This window comes from Calypte anna, chromosome 3, assembly GCF_003957555.1.
Source record: "Calypte anna isolate BGI_N300 chromosome 3, bCalAnn1_v1.p, whole genome shotgun sequence".
NCBI classification, from domain to species: domain Eukaryota; kingdom Metazoa; phylum Chordata; class Aves; order Apodiformes; family Trochilidae; genus Calypte; species Calypte anna.
In genome coordinates, this window is record NC_044246.1 from 100,962,686 (window position 1) to 100,986,700 (window position 24,015).

The 24,015-nt window shown below is 41.0% G+C and overlaps 1 protein-coding gene across 1 annotated transcript; it reads left to right on the forward strand.

Annotated features, from left to right (window-relative positions):
- Nucleotides 1–11,955: 11,955 nt before the first annotated feature.
- Nucleotides 11,956–23,668, forward strand: C3H2orf50 (chromosome 3 C2orf50 homolog). The gene is made up of 4 exons (XM_008495381.2): nt 11,956–12,026; nt 21,203–21,346; nt 22,492–22,531; nt 23,168–23,668. Exons 1-4 carry the CDS (start codon nt 11,998–12,000, stop codon nt 23,357–23,359), a joined length of 405 nt encoding a protein of 134 aa, XP_008493603.2. The 5' UTR covers nt 11,956–11,997; the 3' UTR covers nt 23,360–23,668.
- The last annotated feature ends 347 nt before the right edge of the window (nt 23,669–24,015 follow it).

The following is a 24,015-nucleotide window of genomic DNA, read 5'->3' on the forward strand; positions in this document are numbered from 1 at the left end:
GACTGTATTAAAGGATGACAGAAAGAAAAAGATCAGCATCTTTCTTCTTCCACATTAACAATGCACACTTTGTCTTTCCAGAGCGCGACCTCCCTGAAAAATAGGGTTAGAAATGCTTGCAGCAAGAAAACCTCTGTAACAGCAATCATGAAACTTCACTGGTGAGGTCAAAACATGCAGCAATCCAGACAAACAGAAGCAGGAGAGCTGATGCTTCAGCTCCTGTCCTTGATTGGAGGGGCTGTGGTTCTGGGTACCATGCCACAAGCTGCCAAGACAACCTCAGAAGCCCTATGGGGAAGTCTTTAGTCCTTCAGCAAAGGAATCTGAAACTGTGGGACTGGCAAGAGAAAAGGGAAGGACTTGCCCCTGTCCCACCCCAGCTGAGAGGAGAATCACTGCCTCCTCTTACTTGATGAGCCTGGTATTTTAGAAGCACACCCTCTTCCTTCTGAAATACTTTTCTCCTTCCAGAGAGGCAGCTTTTCCACCTTCTTAGCACAGCTGGATTCTTCAAAGCCTGACTACAATAGGACAGCATGTTTTTAAAGCAATAATTGTGGTGTTTAGTAGGATATCTTATCAAATCTCAGAAAAAAAGTGCAAGGCTGAAAATAATTAAGAGAACAATGAGCAAAATACAAATATAATACAGCCCTCCTGGAGGTGATGGGCAATTTAGGGAAGCTGACTGCTTCCTCTCTGAAAGTGAATGCAATGGTCCAGGATCTGAGTCTTAGATCCCTTAGCAGGGGCTGTGAGGCAAAACTGTTCCAGACCTTAAGATATGCCTATAGTGCTTCACCTCTCATTCACATTACACCTGATGAGATCTGTAAAGAATGACAAGCAAGTATGCTTCAAGTTGGTAACAGAAGTTTGCTGCTTCAGTGGACATTTAGGCAACACCAAGAGATGCAACTCCATGGAAGTCAGAAGCATTGCTACACTTTGTATTTGCTTGTTTCCACCTTTCTTTGCATTGGTGCTAAGATGTGCATCTACAAGCCTGAAAAATCAGGGTAACAGGGGGTTTATTAGTACCAATATACCAGTTAGATTCACAAAAAATATTGTGGTAACACTTTATAGAAGATACAAAAAAAAACCTTTAATGAATCAGACAAGGCAGAGAGGGGGAAGGCAAGATAATGTCAAAGATTAAATGACCTCGTGAGGCTCCTTCCATCCTGAATGACCTGTGACCTTTATGGTCAAGACACTATAATTTTATAAAAGTCAAGCTGAGGAACAGTGAGAGCTGAGGGAACTCACTGCTCTCAGGCAGCACCACGGCAGCATCAGAAGTGCACACTGGTTTGTGCTCATCTTTCTTCTGTTTCACAATGTTCATACTCCTCCCTCTCTCTTTTTTTTTTTTTTTTTTTTTGCCTGCCACCTTTCATCCTTCCACTCTTTTAACCTCACTAATCCATATTCTCCTCCTTCAGCTGCCATCCACTCCAAAAGATGCTCTCACCAATATCTCACAGTGTCACTCCCTTCTCCCACACAACCTCTCTCACCTGACTTTGTGCTTTTACAAAAGCTCCAGAGCAAAAAGCACATCCTCCCTTTCTCCTTCAACACATTCATCACTGACCCTGCACATTCATCACTGACCCTGCACCCTCTTCATCCCTACACAGGGCTCTTCTCTCCATTGATCCCCCCACGCTGCTGGAGCTTTTCCTGCAGCTGCCTTCCTGCCCTCTGCTCCTGCTGGGAAAAGGAATGTGGTTTGTTTGAAGAGCCGGGCCCTTCTGCTACCCCTTAAACTGAGAGGGTGATTGCAGGCTCTGTGCAGGCTAAATCTTCTGGCAAAACAAGTCAGAAACTTGCCCAACGAACTGACCAGGCAGCAAGAATCATCACATCATCAGGTGACTGAGACAGCCCACTAAAAGGTATTTTCCAGTTCATTTATGCCCGGCCCTTTATGGTTAGTGATAAAAAGAGACACTTGGAATATTCCAGGAGAATAAAATTAGCAAGGATGTGATTATCAGACATGTAGCTCTCTCTCAGGAGCTTGTCTGTAATGTTGGTTCATTAACCTGGTGTTTTATTAAAGACCCATTCAGAGGTTCTGAGACAGTTTCATGTGGTGTGTTTTCTAGTATAAAATGTTCAGTGTATGCATGTGTACTGTTCAGTATTTTGTATGTCTAGTTATGTCATTAACACATTACTTTTCAATTTCCTAACTCACTAGAAAGCCCACATTCAACACCCACATCAGACAGTAAGACACAAAATCTGTGCAGCTGTAACTGTGAGGGCAGACATCCATCCATCCATCCATCCATCCATCCATTCATCCATTCATTCATTCCTTCCTCTGCAGGCTCTGTGTTCCTGCTGGGAATGGAGATGGATGCGTGGCTGTCGGCTTCCCTCTGCTGGCAGGTACCTGGAGAGGGCCTGGACCAGGGGCCTCCAGCATCCAACTGCAAACCAGCAAAGGCCCAAACCACTAATAAGAATGAAATTATGACAGCTGGCATAGACAAAGCTCAAGGGCATCTGAAAGCAATTTGTACAAATTCTTTAGGCAGAGATGGGTAACTTATTGCCAGGGTACAAGTTGTCCTGAACTGGTGAAGGATGTCTTGACCTTCCCATGTTAAATATCAGGTTTGCTGTGATGGCAAATATTGTGATAATTTTAATTATGTGATTATGAATTTTAATCATCATGCCTGAAAATTTCCCTGCCTCAGACCAATTCTTTAATTTTTTATTAAAACAACTCAGCAATTTCTGAAAGTTATTATTCATATTACTCATATTATTTGCTTTTTGCTTTTTTTTTTTTCTTACCACCAGAAACTTAAAATTTGGCAGCCTTTGTTTGGGAACTGCTTCATACCGCCAGCCAGAAAGTACATAGCCAAGTTACAAAACTCAGAATCAATAAATGCCTCTCCACCCATGAGCAGCAAAAGACTTTGGAGTTTGGCAGCAAACCTCTCCAAAGAGCCTGCCTGCACCAAGAGAGTACACAGCTGGGTTAAGCCCTTCTGTGACATTGCACATCCAGCATCTTGTCAAAACACTGCCCCAGATGAGCTGTAACACCCTTCCTGCCACAGGCAGCCACCCAGCAGACCTGCTGGCAGAATAAGAGGCAGGAACCCTCCCACCCAGGGAAGCTCCAAGTGCTCTCAGCAGGCTCTGCCCAGACAGGGAGCCCAGGATTACTCTCTGATTGCATCCTGAAAACAAGCAGCATGTTCAAAGCTTGAAGGCATCCTAAAGCAACAACAATAACTCAAGCATGCTTTTTTCTTTTATGTTATCTGGTTAGGGATTTTTTTTCTGATCGTGAGACTTCTGATACTGACTTCAAAAGAATGGGGCATGGCTTTTTAACAAGGAAAGTGTAAACTTAAACTCCACACCAAGAGGTGTATGCAGTACACCTCTTTCTAAGTACAGAGGTCTGGTTTGAGTCAACCATGATATTGCAAAATTATAGAAGTCTCACTTGCCTAGCTTAATGCCAAAAAAAGCAAGTTGCCTACCAATATTCTTCTTATTATTGTTATTTGCATTAAAATATGTATGCCCTGAATAATAGACTCTTGAAATTTTCAAACGTCAGGGACAAGGATGTCTTCCAGGGGCACACAGATGCAGTCCTGAGCTACAACTCTGTGTGTCCAGCCTAAGACATCACCTTGGAGAAGAGGAATAGATGAAGAGCTGTCCCGTGTCCCAGGAACAGCTCAGAGCAGCTTTCTCCCTGAGGGTCAGACACTGCCCCTTTGGCAGAGCTTTGCAGCCCAGGAACACACCTGTGATCTCTTCTTCTTGTGCCTGAACTGGATGGTGGGGTCTGCCTGCAAGGTATTCCCAGAGCTCACTGAACATCTTTCCAGTGGAATCTCAAATCTCCAACAGAAGCTGTATGCAGCCACAGAACTCAGGGCTTCTCATACACCCAAAGGGCATCCCTTTGAGCCCAGAATACCCTTAGATTTTGGTCAAAATCTGTATTGTTTCAATATTTTTGTGTAATATGGGAACATTTATGCGTAATGTACATGTCCAAATATATTCATAGAAAATGTATGTGTTCAATTATACATAATGAGTTAATATCACTTTTAAAAAAACGCCGATGTTTTGTCAAATAGGGAGAGCTTTATTATATTGAAACTGCAAAAAACTTCAACTTCTGAACATGAAACAGGGCCAGCATTATATACACAGAAAAGAAATAAAAATAATAGAAAATGCTGAGGTGGCTGTTTGGATCAAGTTTTCATTAACTTGATCAGTTTGTGTAAATTCACAACGAGGCTACAAATCAAGCACCAACAGAAAAGCAAACAGAAATGCAAGGACAAATGGCTGGCTACTTGGGCTGCTGTGTCAGTCACAGAGTTATGATCCAATTACCAATTACAGGCAAAGCACACAGTGTAGCAACAATGAATGGTGCTGTTGACTGGTAAGAGGGTATGTTTCAATAAAGAGACACTTTGCAGAGCAAACAGAAAATAATGGGGAAATGGTATATATTGAGAATACTCTGTATACCATAATGACTGCCTCTAATGATAGACCTTGCAATAACTTCAGATTCAATTTCCTCAGCCACTGACAGGAGTCTCATGGCTGATAATTTGCTTGATGCATTATATCATACAAATGCTGGTTTGCAGCATGTGTATAACTGCATCCTCCTCTCCTGCACTCCCAGCAGTGGTACAGATGCCTGGGTGCCTTGTGAAGAGATGTAAACCAGCACGGGGGGGTGGGAGGAGAGGCTGAAATAATTTGAAAACCTCTTGCACCCCCCTAAGTGGCTCTCAGTACTGGCAACCACTGTGGTAATGTGAAAACCATTTGGCTGTCTTTCCTTCAGCAGTGAAAGATTTCTCAAGATGTTTTTGAAGACCTGATGAAATTTTATTCAGAGATAATTTACAGCATGGAGGTCGGACAGCAGGGGCCTCCTCGTTCCTTCTACTATTTATAGGATACAGTGAGAAAAAAATGCTTTCTGTTCTTCAAAACACCTACTTAAAAATGGTTTCTTTTCAGTTTCATCAAATGTCCATCCAGACAAGAGACCCAAAAACCCTCTTGGACACAAACCTGGGCTGTTGACATACCTGTTATCAGCGTGACTATTCACAGGCTTTGAGGGGACAGCTCTTTCACACTTTTCCAGGGCTGTCAGACATTAATTCCCAAACACCAGAGCCACTCAACACCCCAACTTTTACTCTGCACAGGGACGTTTAAAAATAGGGCTGCATTAATTTTACTTCAGTTATATATGTTGCACTCACCCTCCTCAGTAGGAAGGAGAATAATTGAAACATTATTAAGAAAAACTCATTACAAGGTAGCTGCAGTCTGCCAATAAGGCATGGAGGTTTTGTCATTTCTTCTTCACATGGTATTAAGCCTGCTTGAGAAAATTCTTCCAAAAACAGAGGGAAAACCTCCATTTTCCACTAGCTTTAGGAAAGGCAGACAAACACAGGCACACAAGCCCAACTTTAATGTTTCCACTTGTATGTCTCAGCTTTTGTCCCAGAATTTCACGTATTTTCCTGGAAGACTTACTGAAGCCTGTTACAGGTTATGAATTTACCAAACAATAGCTCTATGACTCTATACAGGATCAAGTGGCTCAATAATCACATCCTGTGATATGCAGATCAGATGATACCTATGTCTGTATTAGAAGTGTACTATCAATATAAGAATATTTAAATGCTGTAGAATCATGGAATTGTTTTGGTTGGAAAAGGCCTTTAAGATAATCAAGCTTAATGGCTAACCTAGCACTACCAAATCTACCAATAAACCATGTCCCTAAGACATCCATACATAATTCAAATACCTCCAGGGATGGTAAGCCCTCCCCTTCCCTGGGCAGCCTGTTCCAGTGCTTGGCAATCCTTTCAGTGAAGAAGATTTTCCTGAGATTCAATTGAAACCACCCCTGGAACAACTTGAGGGCATTTCCTTTTGTCTTATCACTTGTTACTAGAGAGAAGAGACCCACACCACTACAACCTTCTTTCAGGTAGTTGTAGAGACCAATAAGGTCTTCCCTCAGCCTCCTTTCCTTCAGGCTGGACAACCTCATTTCCCTCAGCCAGGCCTCATAAGACTGGCTCCAGACCCTTCACCAGCTTCAGTGCCTATTTTCCTGGCCTCCTTCTTCCTTGCTGCTACTGCTGCCCCTAAGCTGTTTGTCCTCCAGCAGGTCCCTGCCACACACCTCCCTGTCCCACTTCTCCTAAAGTCCATCCAAGGGACACCACTATTGTTTCCCAAGGCTGCCAAGCAAATGTGCTCTGGCCTGTGGTAAGAAACAAAGGTCTCCAAAGAGACCTCCTGCTTTGCCCCAAACAAAGGTCCTCACAATGTGCATACAGGTAGCCATCAATAGGACCTTCATCACCATCTCTCTCACCTTAAACTTGACAGGGATTGATATTCTTGGAATTTGCAGCCCTTTTTTTCTCATTTCTACTTACATCAATAAAGTTTTTCAAGAAAAGGCAAAAGAAAGCATTCATATGCATGAACACTTTCATTTAATATGCTTGTTCCATTTTCTACTGTGTAGGTTTTTTTATATAGTTCTAAATCTAGATTTCTGCATCAGTAAACCAGCTGATTTTGACAGTGGTATGTGTGACATCAGATATCATCTTAACAAAGAGAAAATAATTATAACATCTGATACTGTTTGTGAGAGTTTGTTAAGATTATTAAGGACAGGAGCACTTTGACTTTTCTTATTATGGTTTCTCTGGCAACCAGGGGAAATAACAGAAGTAAAATTATAGTCCCATCATTCTCCATGTGCTGACAGTGCATACTGGATAATTGCATGCCTCCCACCAGAAAGCTTACTTAATACAATCTATACAATCTTTTCTCTTGCACTCTTTTAGTTGTTTCATCATTTCAGCAGCTTGCAAAACCCTGAAAAATTAAAGAAAGCAAACCCCCTTGAGTTGGTTATGTTATTGCCTGGCTTTGAGAGCTCATGACAGGACTGATTTAGTTTGTCTGGCAGCAATAATCCTAGATTATTCAAGACTAAGAAGGAGTGGGTGTGTGCAATATTGCTAAAGAGACTTGGTGCTGCAGTTTGCCAGAATCCTCCTGCTGGAGGATAAGCTTCAAAACCTTGAAAACACCTGACATAGAAGAGGTGGCAGGCCAGCATCTTTCTTTCAGCATGCACTTTCCAATGGCTTGTGTACAGCAGTCTGTCAGCTCCACATGTCTGCCTGTCTGTGTTTGGAGCTGTGTAGGTCTGATAATGCAAGAAGACCATGGGCTTGCAGAAGGTCATCAGGGATACCTGGAGAAGCACCAACATTTTGCTGTGACATTTCGTCCCCAGAGACTGCTGGGCCTATAACAGAGCCTGTCCTAGCTTTTGAAAGCAGAGCAGCTGTATAAAGCAATGTAAAAACTTGCAGAATTCACTTCTAACTTGTAGAAATAGAGGTTAGAATTTTAGGTTCTGGTTCTTCCCTTCCACAGCAGCTCCCCAGCCTCCATACATGGTCCCTGCCTTGCCTTTGCCCCACTCAGTACTTTGCCAGTGGGACACCAGAGTTCTAAAATTTCTGTTTTGGAACCCAAAATAAGTTCAGCTCTTAAAACTGCAAAGAAGTCTCTGTCAAAACAAGCAGGATAATTTCTTAAACTCTCTACAGGGCTCTCTGTGAGTCAAGCAACACATCAAACCTAACGAAACTGTCGTTGCTTGGGGCTATCAAAGTCAAAAGCAAACTCTTGCTAAGGCCAATGACACAACAGCAAGAGCTGAACTTCAGCCACTTACCTTAGGATACCTAAAGAAGAAGCAGATAACAGTGAAAAGTATATAAATTTTCTGTAAGTAGAAGATTGCCTCTGGAGAAGGTAAAGATCCTCTGGAGGTGAGCATGCCACTGTGGAACAAGAAACGATGGGAAGAGCCTTTACTTGACACCACCTGCCTACAGTTTCCCTTCTTGTACTCTGGGATACTGTTCTGCTTGAGTTAAACATGGTGCAGCCATGGGAAAAATCAATTAAAGGAGAAAATAAAAGGGTCAGCCTCCTCCTTGCTATGGCCTCCCTGCCAGATGCGAGGCTGGAGAGTGAATAGGAGGGAGCACTGGTGTCAGAAGCAACCAACTGTTTCCAGATGCTGTGCTGTGCTCGTTGCCCAGCTCCTGTTCAGGATTTCTGGACATCTGTCTTAAGTGACTATACTACATGACTGTGCACAAGACAAACTAACCCTGGTCATGGAAAAAAGAGCTTTATTTTGTACTTCCATGTTGTTGTTTTGTGTTGGTTTTGGTTTGGTTTAGTTTTTTTGCAGATACATTTCTCAGGTAAATGATTTCAAGATACTGCCTCATCTGTAACATTCACAATTTGGATTTTAACAAAGCAACTTCCTTTTTCTTCATCTAGAGATCTTGTGACCTGTAAAGAAGCAAGCACATCTATTGCTTTAACATAATTAATGAACCAATCTCCATTTTACTTTTAGCAGATAGAATTTTAGAATGTTCTATGTTGTCTGTTTTCTTGTTATGTTTTCTAGTGATAGAAATTAGAATAACAAGCATTAGCAGGACTGCTCTGTTGACTGAAGATCAATACAAGATTGCTTTTCTCCTCTCACAGCTGACAGCTCCATCCTCCTCTGGCTTCAGAAATATTTGTCAATTACAGATGCTTTACAGATTTTTAATCTTAACTAACATGAGGTGCTTAGCAGACACAGTGCTTTTCATACATCGCCTCTATAATGATGGAAACACAGAGATGGCTGAAAGTGACTTTCCGGGGAAAGTCACAGCCATAATTCAAACCAGCAGAGGCATCCATGTAGAATCATAGAATTGCCAGGATAGGAAGGGACCTTAAAGATCATCTGGGTCCAACCCCATTGCCATGCGCAGGGACACTTCCCACTAGATCAGGTTGCTTAGAGCCCTGTCCAGCCTGGCCTTAAAATACTCCAGGGATGGGGCTCCCACCACCTCTCTGGGCAACCTGTCCCAGTGTCTCACCATCCTCATGGCGAAGAACTTTTTCATAACATCTAATCTAAATCTACATAACTCTAGTTTTAACTCCTTCCTCCTAGTCCTACCACTACCCAAGATCCTAAAGAGTCCCTCACCAGCCTTCTTGTAGGCCCCTTTAAGTTACTGGAAGAACACAATAAGGTCTGTTCAGAGTCTTTTCCTCTCCAGACTGAATAAGCCCAGCTCTTTTATTCTGTCTTCACAGGAGAGGTGCTCTAGCCCCCTGATCATCCTCATGGCCCTTCTCTGGACACATTCCAGCACATCCATATCCTTCCTGTAATTGAGGCTCCAGAACTGGACACAGTACTCCAGGTGGGGTCTCACAAGAGTGGAGTGGAGTGGAGTGGAGTGGAGTGGAGTGGAGTGGAGTGGAGTGGAGTGGAGTGGAGTGGAGTGGAGTGGAGTGGAGTGGAGTGGAGTGGAGTGGGGAATCACCTCCCTTGACCTGCTGGCCACAGTGCTCTTGATGCAGCCCAGGATACATGTTGCAGCTGACTTAAAACAGCAGATTAACCTTTATACTACAAAGCTATGGAATTCTTTTTTAGTGCAAACAGCTCCACACATTTTGTGTCTTTATTCTCAATGTTAAAAAGCCACGTGTTGTAGAAGTGGGAGGCATATGGCATTTCAGAAGGCAGATGGGCTTAGGTTGAAAATACAGAAAACTGACAGTACAGGTCGCAGCGTGCCCTAATCCAGAGCTGCTGCCAGCTGTGCCTCCATAGCAGGGCATGTGTCACAGAGCCAGTGGTTTCTATAGCAGCAAGCACTACATAAAAAGCTTGACTCTTCCCTCATATAGGTAATTTTTATGCACAAACCTACATCTGCGCCTGCTGCAGGTGGGCTCTGAGCAAGCACCACACTGGAGTCTCTGGGATGTCAGCTGCCCCTAGATTTCAAGAAACACATTCCACTGATGTTCCATACTAATTATTTTTTCTGATCATTTCCATCAGGGAGGAGGTGCCCATAGGATTTTCCAGCTTCCCAGCCACTCCATATTAAACACACCTCATTTCCTTGGCTCCCTGTGCTGATGAGGGATGCTCCAGGTATGGCCCTGCTGTGGATGCCACACACCACACCACCTAAAGTGTCCATCAGTACCACTTCTGCTGCAATACTACCCCAGTACCTCCACACCTGCCTCCCACCACTCATGTCATACCTCACCTCACAGCTCCTCCAGATCTTCAGGCCTTCCCCAAGACTGCCTCATGCTCTGCCCCATGAAATTCCCACCTCAGCAGTGCCAGAGAGCCAAGACCACCAGCCCACACACAGAGACACTGCACCCACCAGACCCAGCCTAAAAACTGACCACTTGCTGATGAGCAAATTTGGATGTGCATACACAGGATATCCTGTGTCTGGTGCCCGCTGGTTCCCATGTAGTCCCTCTGTTCTACATGCTGTCCAGAATGAACTGGAGGTTTGCACTAGGCCCTTTTATTCACCTCAATAAAAAAGATATTACATTAGGACATATATCACATATGTGATATACATATATAATATATAATATATTAAATAATATTCTACAAGATAACTTTCATCTGGTTCATTTGAGGATTACAGATGTCAGATTTGCTACTAAGATATGATATTTTTGTATTCTGACCATGCAATGGCACATTGCAACATTTAGCAGTACATAGCTTAACACCAAACAGCATTGCAGCACAACTTCTTCAGTTAAGGCAACCATTTATTGAGCAGTGAACACAGGTCACAGCCACTGAATTTACTGGTTGACTCAGTTTTGGTTGGGATTACACATGCTTCATTTGTCCAGTGACAGCATCTGAAGCCACACCATCAGTTGGCCAGATACCAATTCATAGTTAAATTAAAACAGATTATCCTACAACACACATAAACATGAGCAAGAACCAAACCAGAAGGACATCATCACATACCTAACCCTGCCCTGCCTCCAAATCATCTTCTCCAGCTACTCTCCATGCCAGAACCCACAAGGGCCTCACAAAATACAACATCCATCAAAATGTTGCCTCAGTCCCAGGCAGACCTTTGCCCTAACCACTCTCTCTGTGCCACTGGCCAAGTGTAAAAGCAAGCAAGCTGAAGGACCAACATCTATAGGTGAAATTTCTCAGGAATTTATTACCCTCTGGAATAAAACCTATCCAATTTGCATATTAAACAAAGCACTGCTAGCAGCAGTTTAGTGGTATCAGTTGCAGAAAGGAAAATACGCTTTTCCTGGAATATAATTTAAAGGCCTAAACTCCCCCCTGCAGCTAATATTTTCAGAGGCATATAATTTGTTCCACCAGCTTTTCTCAAGCAAATGTCCAGATCAGTCAATAGAAGTTTTGCTTGAGTAAAAGCTGCTTCTTTAACCAAAAGGTGAGGAAATTATAAACCAACAGGTCTGGATTTTCAAAACATGCACAGAATTGCTCCCATAAACAAAGGGAATTTTAATATAAACTTTAATGGGATTGCTTATATTCTGCTGAGTGCTTCCATGAATCTCCCCCCCTCGGTACTGTCGTATGATAAGTAAGTCAAAAAACACCCTCCCCCTACTAAGTGGCTGTGATGCATTATTTACTGACAGCTTTTAAAAAATAAAGTTATTCATCAGTTAAATATTGAGTGCAAATTTACCTTCAATTTATCTGCATTAATCCTTTTGTTATTAAACCAATTAGCATACTGGTTTAAAAAATTCCTCAGGACATACATTTCCACAGCACAGACTTTTATTTGAACTGTAAACAGAAGCTGAGGGTTGCTATGGTGTGACCTATTGCTCAAAGTCTATTTACGTCTCCCAGCTAACAACAGTACCAGTAGTGGAGTCCTAAAAAACAGAAAGTAAAAAGTACAGAAGCCATCACACACCAGTGTGCTAAGAAGTCCTTACTCTAAGGAAATGAATTTGGATGCTCACCATAAACAAAGGTATGTAGAAAACCAAGATAAACTTTATTTCTAGGTTAAAAACATTTTAATCTGTATTTTGTGATAAAAGCTTTCAAAAGAAGTAGCATTTCAAATTGTCTGCTTTGGTTGTTGCTGTTTTCTCATCTCCTGACAAAATTGCAGGTTTATGCAAGTTAAAAAATGCAGCTTAACTGAATATTTATACTGTGGCAAGTTAATAAGAACCCAGAAGAAAGGGAACAGGCAAAGAGCAAAGATATACTGCACAGAGATGCTTGTTGCTGTATCACTAAATTAGCCTTTTTCAAGAGTAGTGAGCTATGGAGCTATTTCCAAAATGGATATGCTCAGTCACCACCAAAACTGACAGCTCCTGTGAAATGCTCTCCTGCTCAAACTACAAGGAAGTTTCTGCTTTTTCATTTTATGATAATGGCATAGATGGTTCTCATAATCAGATGTGCAAAAAAGGCAGTCCAAACACACCCTTAATTCTCCAATTGTCAGGTTCAAGTGCATAAACAAAACTCTTGTGAAAGAAGAATGGCTGGAATTAGGAATATAAACTGTATCAAGTAGAGAAAAAAAACACATACTTTCCTCCAACACAAAATATAAATATAAATTATTTCTTCTATGAAGTTTCACCCTTTACTCCTGGCTAATCAGTAACAAAATATTGTGCCATATAATGCAACCTCTTAGTTACCTACTCCACCATGGTGGGTAATGCTTCTGATTCTCAGCCAGAGACCTGGGCCAGGCACTCTTTTCCTGGTGTAGGTGTAGTTATACCTTTCTCTATTAATAAATCTCTATCTATTAAGAAATCTCATTTTCAACATCTTGGTGTCTCCACTCCCCTTACAGGCAGTGAAGGTCTATGGGACATAGCTACAACAACAGGTAGCGTGGATCTGTGGAACAAAGTTGTTGTTAAGAACTCAGAAGGATTTTAGGCACTCACAAGGATATTTAATCCACCCTGTGGGCCAGGGACTGCCTGCTCCTTCCTGGTCTGCAGTGTTAAAGCCCATGGGCAGGGGGAGAGCAGCCAGGAGAACCCACAGCCTGCATGTGCCAAGATCACCCTGGGGCACAAGCCAAAATACAGTAAGTAAAGATGACTGAGAGGTTTGCTTGAAAAACACCTTTAACTGGACATCAGATGTGAATATTTATGCACCCACAGTCATCAAGTGCCATCTGAGAGACAGATGTTCCTGTCTTTCACTCCTGCTGTGGTAGAAAGGCCTGGATCTTTTGTGGGTTTGCTATGGGTCTGCTGGCCCTGCATGGATTTCTCAAGCATCCTAGGACTTTCTAAATGGCAGCAGATGCCTCTGTGTGAATAATTCAAATGACCCAATTGATTTTTCCACAAATTAGTAAGTCTCAAAAAACCTGAAAATACATTTAAAGGATTCCTAGCACGCACAGCAGACAAGAACCAAGATTTACAGAATGGTCTTTCCATAGTTTGCACTAGCAATGACCTGAAATTCTGTAGCAGATTATCAAGAACAAAAAAGCACATCTGAATATCCTTATTTTGATTGCTTTCTTTTCCATTCTTTTAAAAACCTATGGAAGGCCTAAGTAGCCTGCCCAGAAACCAAGGATGCAGGTAGCCCAGTACCCCAGAGCTTAGAGATTTCTGAAGCTCAGCAGCAGGAATGCTGGAAACTGTAGGAAATTCCACCTGACAATAGATTCTCCATGCAGTCAGGCTGCTGGTCGTACTCTGCTCTCTGCCCTGGGACTCAGGGTTGTGGAAGCATCTTGAAAACTCTGCATCTCATTCATCAAAGATTAGATGATTTCATTAGATTTCAAAGTTAAATACAAACACTTTTCCATTACCTCAGTTTGCTGAAAAGTTTATGATGTCTGCATGGAAAAGGCTGGTAGGAGTCCTTATGTCAGCACTGTGATCAAAGCTGGATTTTTAAAGAAATTCTCACACTGCATGTGTGTAATCATGTGAATAATTCATACAAAAAGCAGAATAAGGTCTTGCCCTTTTCTCATTAAGTGGTCAGTTGTAAGAAAGTAGGATTGTATCCTAATTAGGATTTTATCCTAATTCTACAACTATATTTTTAATTTCATGGATGTCTACTGCTTTCAAAGATTTCTAAACTTTAGTAGTATTCTAAGGAGAGTAACTTTTTGGCTTTGTCTTGCTGTTCTGAGTTTTTACACGTGAACTGTTGCACAGCTGAGCTAAAAATACAAAGCTGCAAATACATCCAGGAAGATTTCACACTGTTCTGGCTCTCCACTTCTTCAGGGAACAAAACTTTCCAGCACCATAACAAAACAAAGAAGCTCTCTAAAACCATAGAAGGAACCAAGCTGAACTGAACAGAGCTGTGCAGGTGATCCAAGAAAAGAACAGCAAAACGGGCTGTGCTTTCCCAGTACATTCTGTTGTGATTCCTTTCTAGGTCTCAAGGAGCATCTGTCTCATTGGGCATAAGTGGATGTGGTTAAATCAGTCAGGGACTAGCACTAGCTTCTACAATCAAGAAGGAAACCTATACTAATAGAAATCTGCAATGAAGATCCTGAAAACTTAGCTAAAAAAACATAAAGCCTCTGACTGTTCAGAAAAGGTTCCCCAATTTTCGACTCTCAAACTTGCCTTGAAAAAACCTAAAAGGAAGCAGCTCAGTTCTCAGCCAACAGAAATGCCAAAAGCTAGGAATATTTTACAAGAATGTAATTTTCATTTAATAGCCAGAGACACAATTTAAAACAAATTTTAGGTACCCCAATTTGAAAACTTTGCCTAATTTGCATCAGAGGATGTTCAGTATCTCGGCTTGAAACAGAAAGTTAATGTCCTTCCTGAATACAGTGAGCAGGTGGTAGATTAAACATTTGATGTATTGCAGTCCACATCAACAGACTCTTAGCTGCTGGAGGAGATAGTTAAGAAAAAACAGAATGATAAAAAAAATAAATAAACAGCACTTTGAGAATTAAAATATATCGGCATATTGAGCATTAAAATATATAGTGATACACACCTGGAATACTATAATTCACAGAATAAAATACTTCCATAAGTACTAGAGTGCTCCAGGTAGCAGAGAGAGAGAACTGAATCTCTCTGTAGTATTTGTGAAGCTGCTCATCCTTAGCTCCCTGTAAGCTGCTCCTGCACAGCACGGGCACAGAGCAGCCAGGCCAGGCTGCAGGGCTCAAACTGCCTTAGGCACACAGCAGCACCCAGCACAGCCTTTTCAGAAGTACTGAATTACTTTATGCACTGAAATTCTCTTAGACCTGTTTATGAGCTGTGCAAGAAAATGGTGAGGATGAACAGAATGAAGCCAAGCTCCACCGTGTGGTTCCCAGAGCTCCCTGCTGTGGTGTGGCTGTGAACCAAACTCTGACTACAGAGGACTTGGGTTGTCCATGCAGGAACTGCAGCCCTTGACAGGATCTAGCATGTAAGGCAAAAATTACGTGAAATACCAACAGAAAACATTCCTCACCCAGTTCTTCCTGGGTTCCTTCTCCTCAGAACAGATACTTCCATACATTCTGACTTACACACCAGCCCTGCAGTGCTCCCTCCCTGAAATCCAAGCACCTTTCTCAGATGTCAGGTTTAAGCAGAAGACTCTAATGTAACAGGCCTGCATAGTCTTTGGAATAGCTGCAGTTCAATATTTTTTCCAAGTAAATAGCATTGTTTTTCAAATAAATTACACTTGTTCAAATGCAAACGGCATATAAATAGCTAATACATTTTGTAACAGTAGAATTTATATTAAAAGAAGGAAATAAAAAAAATTCACAACAGATTTCTTACAGTCTGTATTACAGCTTTGATTTTATTTTTAAGTGTCAGACAGTGTCACTGGAAGCAGACATCCTCTTGGTGGTATTTTTATGCCACTGATGCAACAGTCAACGTGCCAGGCTCTCTCAGCAGAACTCCATTATGACAAGAAATAAGTGGGGTTTTTTTCTATCAAAGATACAGCAAAACTTAAGGAATGAGGCATTTAACTAACTGGCTACCTGTTCTTTTTTCAAAAGGAGTTTTACTCCAAACTGGTAGCTTGCAGGATTGGTTATCATTTTGGATGCACGGAAGCAACCCAAGGCATTCTGCTCCTGCCAGACAGAGTCATAGCTTGTCAGCAGGATCTGTCACCTCTAGGGCCCTTCATGGTTAATGCCCAGGGCCACTGGGAAAGCTCCCCAGTACTGCTCGCTTCTCTACTGGTTGCTCAGCATCCTCTCACTGATCATCTAACACCCTGTGCTGCCAACAATCACCATGACCCATACTCCAGCCTGCAAGATTCACTGATTTGATCTTTATTCATCTGAGGAGGATGATGACAAGGCAGATGCCACTGTTTGAGGCAGGCAACACTGCTCATACTGACACATTAACATGGGGTCTCCATCCTGCTGATGAAATGGCAGAGATTCTCTGAATGGTGATCTGCTCTGGAAAGCTGGTCTCCAGGGAGCTGTCTTCTCCTCCAGGCCAGTGATCTTACCCCTGGTTCTTATTCACACATGACATACACACTGTGCTTGTGTTTTTCAATGTGTGCTTTTTAATTCTCTGCAATATCTCAGAAACACAAGCTTTCTTATGTGAAAATTGCTTTGTCCCTCAGAAATTTGCTCTTCAAAGATAACATGATATGGCTGTGATCTTTTTAATTTTACAGGTGGGCTGGTTGTGAGGCAGGCAGGCAGGCAGTAATACCATCTATCTTCTGAATTCTGCAGCAGATCTCTGGGTGGGAGAATGGAGAAATCCTTATCGCTCCCTCTTCCATGATCTGAACTGTACAAAACACGACACGAGCATTTGGCAACACTGTCCTTAAAGTTTAGATGGTAGAAATTTTGTAGGAAAGTACCCCAACACAATACAAACTTAGAAAACTTTGTATGTATACTGATGGTATACAGATACAGAAGTATAGATACAGACTTGAATGTAAAGGAGAAACCTGGGAAACACAGATCAAAAAGCTCAAAAAGATTTAAGACCTTATTCCTGCAAGTAGAACCATGTGGGAAAGTCAGATTAGTTTCACTGATTTCACCCATTCTAGACCAATACGCACCTCCAATCAGAGCAGACACATCCTAATCTACTGCTATTATTTCCCCTCTGTAAATGGTGTATTCTTGCAACAACAAATACTAGCATACAAAACCTGATTTTCCTAACTAATGTTGAATTTAAATAATCAGTTTCCAGAAAGGTACATAAGAATGACATAGAACTATTGGAGTGAGTCCAGAGGACCATGAAGATAATTAGAGGGCTGGAGCACCTCTCTTGTGAAGACAGGCTGAGAGAGTGAGTGAGAGGAGGGTTTGTTCATCCTGGAGAAGAGAAGACTGGGGAGGTCTTAGAGCAGCCGTCCAGTACCTGAAGAGGGCCTACAGGAAAGCTTGGGAGGGACTTTTTAGAAGGGCATGTAGTAATATGACAAGGGGTAACAGCTTTAAACTAGAAGAGGTGAGATTTAGGTTTGGCATTAGGAAGAAATTCTTTACTGTGAGGGTGGTGAGACACGGGCAGAGGCTTCCCAGAGGTGTTATAGCTGCCTCCCTCCCTGAAAATATTCAAGGCCAGGTTGGATGGTGATTTGAGCTACCTGGTCTAGTGGGAGGTGTCCCTGCCCATGGCAGGGGGGTTGAAACTAGATGACCTTTAAGGTCCTTTCCACCCCAAACCTTTCTATGATTCTATGATGAAATGTGCATTTAAAAAATAAGGTACTGTATACGAAGTCAAACAGTAGCTCATGTCTTCAATAACTGATACTGCAATACCCTCTTGTGGTCAAATAAAAACAGTTTACCTAAACACCTGAGCTTTTTCCTTCATAAAAAGCCTCTCAAGATACTTTTTCTTTTGAGAAGGGAAAATAACTCACATATTCCTCATAGATTAATTTGTAGTGTGTATCATCATTTACCTGGCAACAACAGAAAACCAGCCTCAGTCAGTTTCTTCCTCAGATTGAAGGGCACTGACTTGTCAGATAAAGTCATCCCAAAACAAACTCCTAAGCAAAGGCAAAATCTCCTACAGGGACACTTATAATTTTTTTCAAGTCTCCAACCAGAAAAAATAAAGATGGTATAAGCCATTTACATAGATACATATGATATGAAGCTACAATAAACATGAACTTACTCTGCTACAGGATGAAAAGAAGTATACAGTAAATCAGTTCATAGAATCATAGAATGCCAGGTTGGAAGAGACATGAAGTATCATCTGCCACCTTTCTAGGCAGGAACACAGTTTAGATGAGAGGGCCAGTGTTGGGGTATCCCCACTTTCCTGGGAAAATTATTCCAATATCTGACTGTTCTCACTGTGAAAATATTTCACCTGGTCTTCCATTGTGATCTCCCCAGGAGTAACTTGCACCCATTTCCCACTGTCTTTCCCGTGTGACTCCTTGTAAAAAGGGAGGCTCCACCTTCTTGATAGCCACCACTTAAGTACTAGAACAAACATGGCAATACCAATTGTATCAATTCAAATCAGTTGCACCAATTCAAATAAACTCCCTGCTTAAATGACCCCAGCTGTTACTAAGAACAAATAACTCGCTAATCTGGGAGATAGGAAGAGGGGAAACAGTTCAGTAACTGCAGCCATTCAGTTGAGCTGTTAATCCAGTAAAAGGCCTAAATGGACTGCTAGTACATTCTGTAAGGAATTCAGAGTAACAGCCAGGAATGTCACACCCATCTTGCTGAGCTTTAATGGTGTGTAACTACTCCCTTAATGACTTCTGGTCTTAGTACAAAATGGGATAATTTTCAAAATAACTGCTCCTAGTGATTTGTTTTGGGAACAGCAGCTGAATTTTAAAGTCATAGTGTTATGATGTTTTTAGAAACCAGTTTATTTAAACTGCTGTGATCTCATTTCCATCTACTGCTTACAGAGAAATTACTTAACATTTTGAAGTGTTCAATACCTCCATGTAGACTCATATTAACTTTTGTTTTGCCTGAAAAATTCCTAAACAGTTAGGACCTTTTTTTTTTCTGAGATTGCAGTCTCTCTAACAGATCAGGCTTTAACCTATGAGTTCCCATTCAATAAGATGTTCTAAGAGGCACTTCATGGCCCTGAATCAAAACCAGGGCAGTCTGCAGACACCACTCAATGGGACAGACTTTAAACACCTGTTTGTAATCTTTCCACCAAGTTTATTTAGTGGCTACAAGCAGCCATTATTATTTTATTTTTAAGTTGCACGAATTGACTTGAAGGTAGGATTTGAATTAGAAACAATACAAGAACTTCATAAACCAGAATTTATAAGTGTTCCATGCACAGGAACAGACTTCCCAACAGGATTCTTTCCTGACCTGATGAGAAGATAAAACCCACATTCACAGATTAGTGCACTGGGTCTTCCAAATGTGCTTCAGATTCACTTTAAAGCAGTTGGATGCTGCTAAAACCCTGCTCTCCAACCAGCTGCACAGCTCCAGCTGGAAGAGGATCCTGAAACTAATACAGCAGGATAAGCAGATTCCACAAGAGGAACAAAGACAACTGTCAGGCCAGGTTGACAAACAGCACTTTTCTTCATGATAATGCTGTGCAGATATATGACTTTTTTTTTTTTTTTTTTTTTTGGCTAGAGGCAATGAAAACCAGTTCAGACTTCAATTACCACAGAAAAAAAATACAAAAAAACAAACAAACAAAAAAGTCTACTAAAATTTCATTCAAACCCAAAGTAAACATTATGATTTGAGGTGGAGTTTACCTCTCCTTAAGTTATGTTATTGCAGTCTTCAAAGTTAGAGGATTTTTCCAAATATAGAAGTATTTCTGGACCAGATATATCCATCTGAAGTGTTTGGGTTGTTGTATAGTTGTAATTATTTTAAAAGACACTATTTGCCTAATTCAGCATGTATTTCCCAATACTGCAAGCAGATAATTTTGCAAAAAACAACAACAACAACAAAGAAACCAAAAAACTTTAAAAAGTAGATTAAAAGTTCATTAACATTTATCAGGAGATGAAGCAAGAGGCTAAAATTCCTCTGGGGTTAAGCCACACTACTCAAAAACATGCCAGCCAAGAATTTCAGAGGAAATTTATAGTTCAAATACTCCACTTTCCTGCAAGGTCACAAATACTTGAGGAAGTGACTTCATACCACAGAAAGCCCAACAGGCTGACTGTAAAGACAAACACTGACATTTTGGGCACTGTTTTGAAAATTCTCATTTTGCATACTAATAATCCTTTAAAGTTACTTGAAAACTACTTGTCATAGTTGCTTAATATCTTCTGCAGAAATCTTTAAGTACAAAAAAAGAGGACTTTTGATGATCTCTGCTGCTCTTTTTAAACCTGAAAATAAGGAGCTTTCAAGGCAAGGATTTGTTGAAATACCTTATTTTAAACAAACAAGCTCTACCCCAGAGTTCAAGGCTCCAGCAGCTCTCTCACTGGGTCTCTGCTCCCTTTCTAGTGAATACTGAAAAGTCAGACTTGTTTCCAATGGAGACAGTAAACACACCAGGGAAACCAGAAGCTTTCAGATTTTGCTTCTGCCACATAACCACAAGAAAATTCCTCCTAATATACTCAGCAGCAATCTCCACAGCACCCTTTGCTACTAAATTAGACTTTATGTTGCTTCAGTACTTGAATGCTGAAGGAGTTTTCATGGTAACAGCAATTTTGTAAGCAATGACTATTACTGAAAGCCATCAGATCTCCAGCTCTAACCATCAAATGCTCAGCTTGTGAGGCAGTCAATGCTGCTGGCAGCTGAGACCACCATCTCTTCAAAACCCTCGGAACAATAAAGTAGTGGGAAATGAGCATTAAATTAGAGGGGAGCAAAACTGTGCTGAGCATTTCCTGTCGGTGCTGCTGGGAACCTTCATTTGCTGAAAGCACTCCAAATCAGCAGCTAAAAGAAAATGTAAGGAGAAGATGCTTTGAACGTGCAAATGATAGCAGGTTCAACCTTCCTAACAGTCAGAATATACCTAACAATTCTGGGGATACAGTGAATCTCACAATGGACAAGTGAGGAATGAGTTCTAGATTCAGGAGCTATAATACCATGGTTAGGTCTTGGCAGAGAGCAACAACACCTGGGGGGAAAGCAACCTTAGCTCCACCTGTGTCTCTCAGCAGCACCCAACCCAGAAGACCTCTTGTTGCACAACCAGCTCCTCAGGCCTGGAAAAACAAGCAGGCAGCACTGCAGCAGGACCAGGTTCAACAGGATAAGATTTGGAGAGAGTCTGTGGAGGCTGAACAGAGAAGAAAAAAAATCTGGTAAGTCACTTGCTCCAGTTCATGCTTCTTATACTCATCTTGAGAATGGTACTGGTGCTCCTTGACAGCCTTAGGGCTTGACCCAAAGCCTAACAAAATAAATGTTCTTTTGCAGGGACTTTGGATCAAACCCTAACACCTCTCTTTCTAAGATCTTATTGCCTTTGTTTTCCTTCACTGGACAAAATCTATGCTAGTATCTCCTGGCGTGATGGGCTTAAGATGAGAAGAGATGCAAATGACTGCATGCTAACTACCTTTTAGCTTTATATATCTTCCCATGATGAATATATAAATGTGCCAACATTTATAATTTATTGCAGACACACTGATATTATCACCTCTTCTCATATTTTTGGAAGTAGCTGAAGTGGAAGCTGAACAGAGTGTTCTGCCAAAACTTTATTTTGGATTCCCAATCTGTAAATCTCCTGAATGTGCCCTATTGTTGTAGGGTTGCAGCAGACTGAACTGCACACATACAACCTAAGCTTTGACTGTGTGTACACAGAGAAACTGAAATTAAGATCCTCTGTTTCTCTGCCACATATCTTGAGTAAGTGTTTATGTTCAAACTCCAGTACACAGAATGAGCATTTGACAGAATATCACAAGATTTGCTTTGTAGTCCCACAGGTGTAGAACAAAGCTGAAGACCAAAACTCAGGTCTTCTGACTCCTCAATTTGCTTCTTCCACAGCTGCCTAACGACACAAAATATTCCTGTGGGTGTTTGTGGGCAGCATATAAGACTCTGGGAATTCCTGCCAGGGATTTCTGCCAGCAGAGTGTCAGTCATTTAAAAAATAAGAATCTGTGTCTTGGTCAAGGCATGGAACAAAAGTTTGCTAGAGTGACTCTCAACTTTGCTAATTTATCTGCATCTGCACAATGGATACCCTATGGACATGATATCTTCATCTTTCTTTAGCAAAAACCCCACTCCTCATGTAGTGTGGGCTCCATTTGGCAATAAAGAAAACCCGGGCTTCACCACAGAAAAGACAGGTTTCAGTACAGTTTAGAGGTTTAAGAGCTAGGCAAGTATCCAATTGAACAGCTGAACAGGCATTCAAATATGAACAACATTAACTATTTATTTAAAGATAGAAATTTTTACACTGTGTTTTTACATCTATTTCAAGGTGCCAGAACTGGAGTTTCCTAAGCGACTATGACCAACTGGTAAGTTTTAAACAAATACTGAAATACAATCCAGGCTCTTTTTTTGTTTCATCGCTTTGAGTGAGGCTTGTATTTCTAACTGAAGCATACCTTAGCATAATCAGCAAATGGTTTAAGATTAAAATCTTTCAGAAAAATAAAAGAGAACTGAAATGCTATTCATCTGCTACCTATGCCACAAAGGAATACATTATGTGCATGTGTTAAAACTGTTCCAGTATTAACAACTCCATGGAAAGACAAGTACTAGAAGGACCAACTTCCTAGGTGAAAATTTGTAAGATACTGTCATCACACTGAAATCCAAACTAATTACTAAAATTGAAAAAAAACCCTCACACACCATAACCATTCTAGACCAGGATAACTTGTGTCCCAGACAACACATTATACATTTAAAAATTATTCAACTCCCTGTACTATCCTACTCCCAAGAAAGAGGACAAGAAAAACTGTTGTTCTACTGTATTTCTGCAACACTTTCATATACTTTCAGTATGACATTTTTAAGAACACCTGAATAGTAATTTAAAAAACAAAAACTTTGATATTAAAAATAATTTCAGTAACTTGTATTTTTGCAACATGCAATGGATGTCATTCTGAAAGCTTATTTATGCTCTTTGTTTTATCCAGGGTAGGAAAAAGGAGCAGAAGCCACTGCCAAAATATATCCCTGTGTTCTCAAGCAAAATTCCCAACTCAACCAACCAAACTATTGGTAGTCAACTGAACACTGAACTCGGCAGGGCTCTGATAAATATGGATTACTTCTTCACCAGTGGAGCAAAAAAGAGGAAACTTGAGGTTGAGCTCCAGCCTTCTTAGTGCTTCAGTAAAAAGTATGAGTAACAAAGCAAGCTGAATGGCTCTAGCCAACAGATTCCACAGCTTGTAAAAATTCCTCATTTTCTCAGAGAGACTTATACGAATGTCTAGCAAGGATTTTTTTTTCAAGAGCAAAGATGGATGATGTCCAACAATGACATAGGAGACAAAACTCTTCATATTTAGGGTAACTGGGTCATATAGAGAGGATATCTATCCTCTGTATATCACAGATATCATCCAGCTTCCCATGATAGTCTACTATAACATTACCACTAACATCAAAAAGATTATTAAAGTCAAAAGGCTTTTTCTTCCTGAATTTTAATGTCCTGAAAAAAAACAGTCTATGAAGACCAGCACTGATGAGTCCAAACAAAACCAACCTAGTTTCAATTGTCAGTGCAATAAAATGTAATAAATTGTAACAATTCATGTAGCTAGACAAGGATTCATCAGCCTGTCAAGTGTGTCTTTAAGCTTGCTCTAAAGAATAGAACTTATTTCTAAAGAATAATACATTTTCTGTGCTTCTTCATCCCTTCTTGTGAGGGAGAAAGATTTTTTTTTTTACACTAGTTTTCATTTTTGTTTCTCTAGATTTACTGCCCTCACAATTTCTTATCTTACTTTTTTTTTTCTGGTTTAGCTGATGA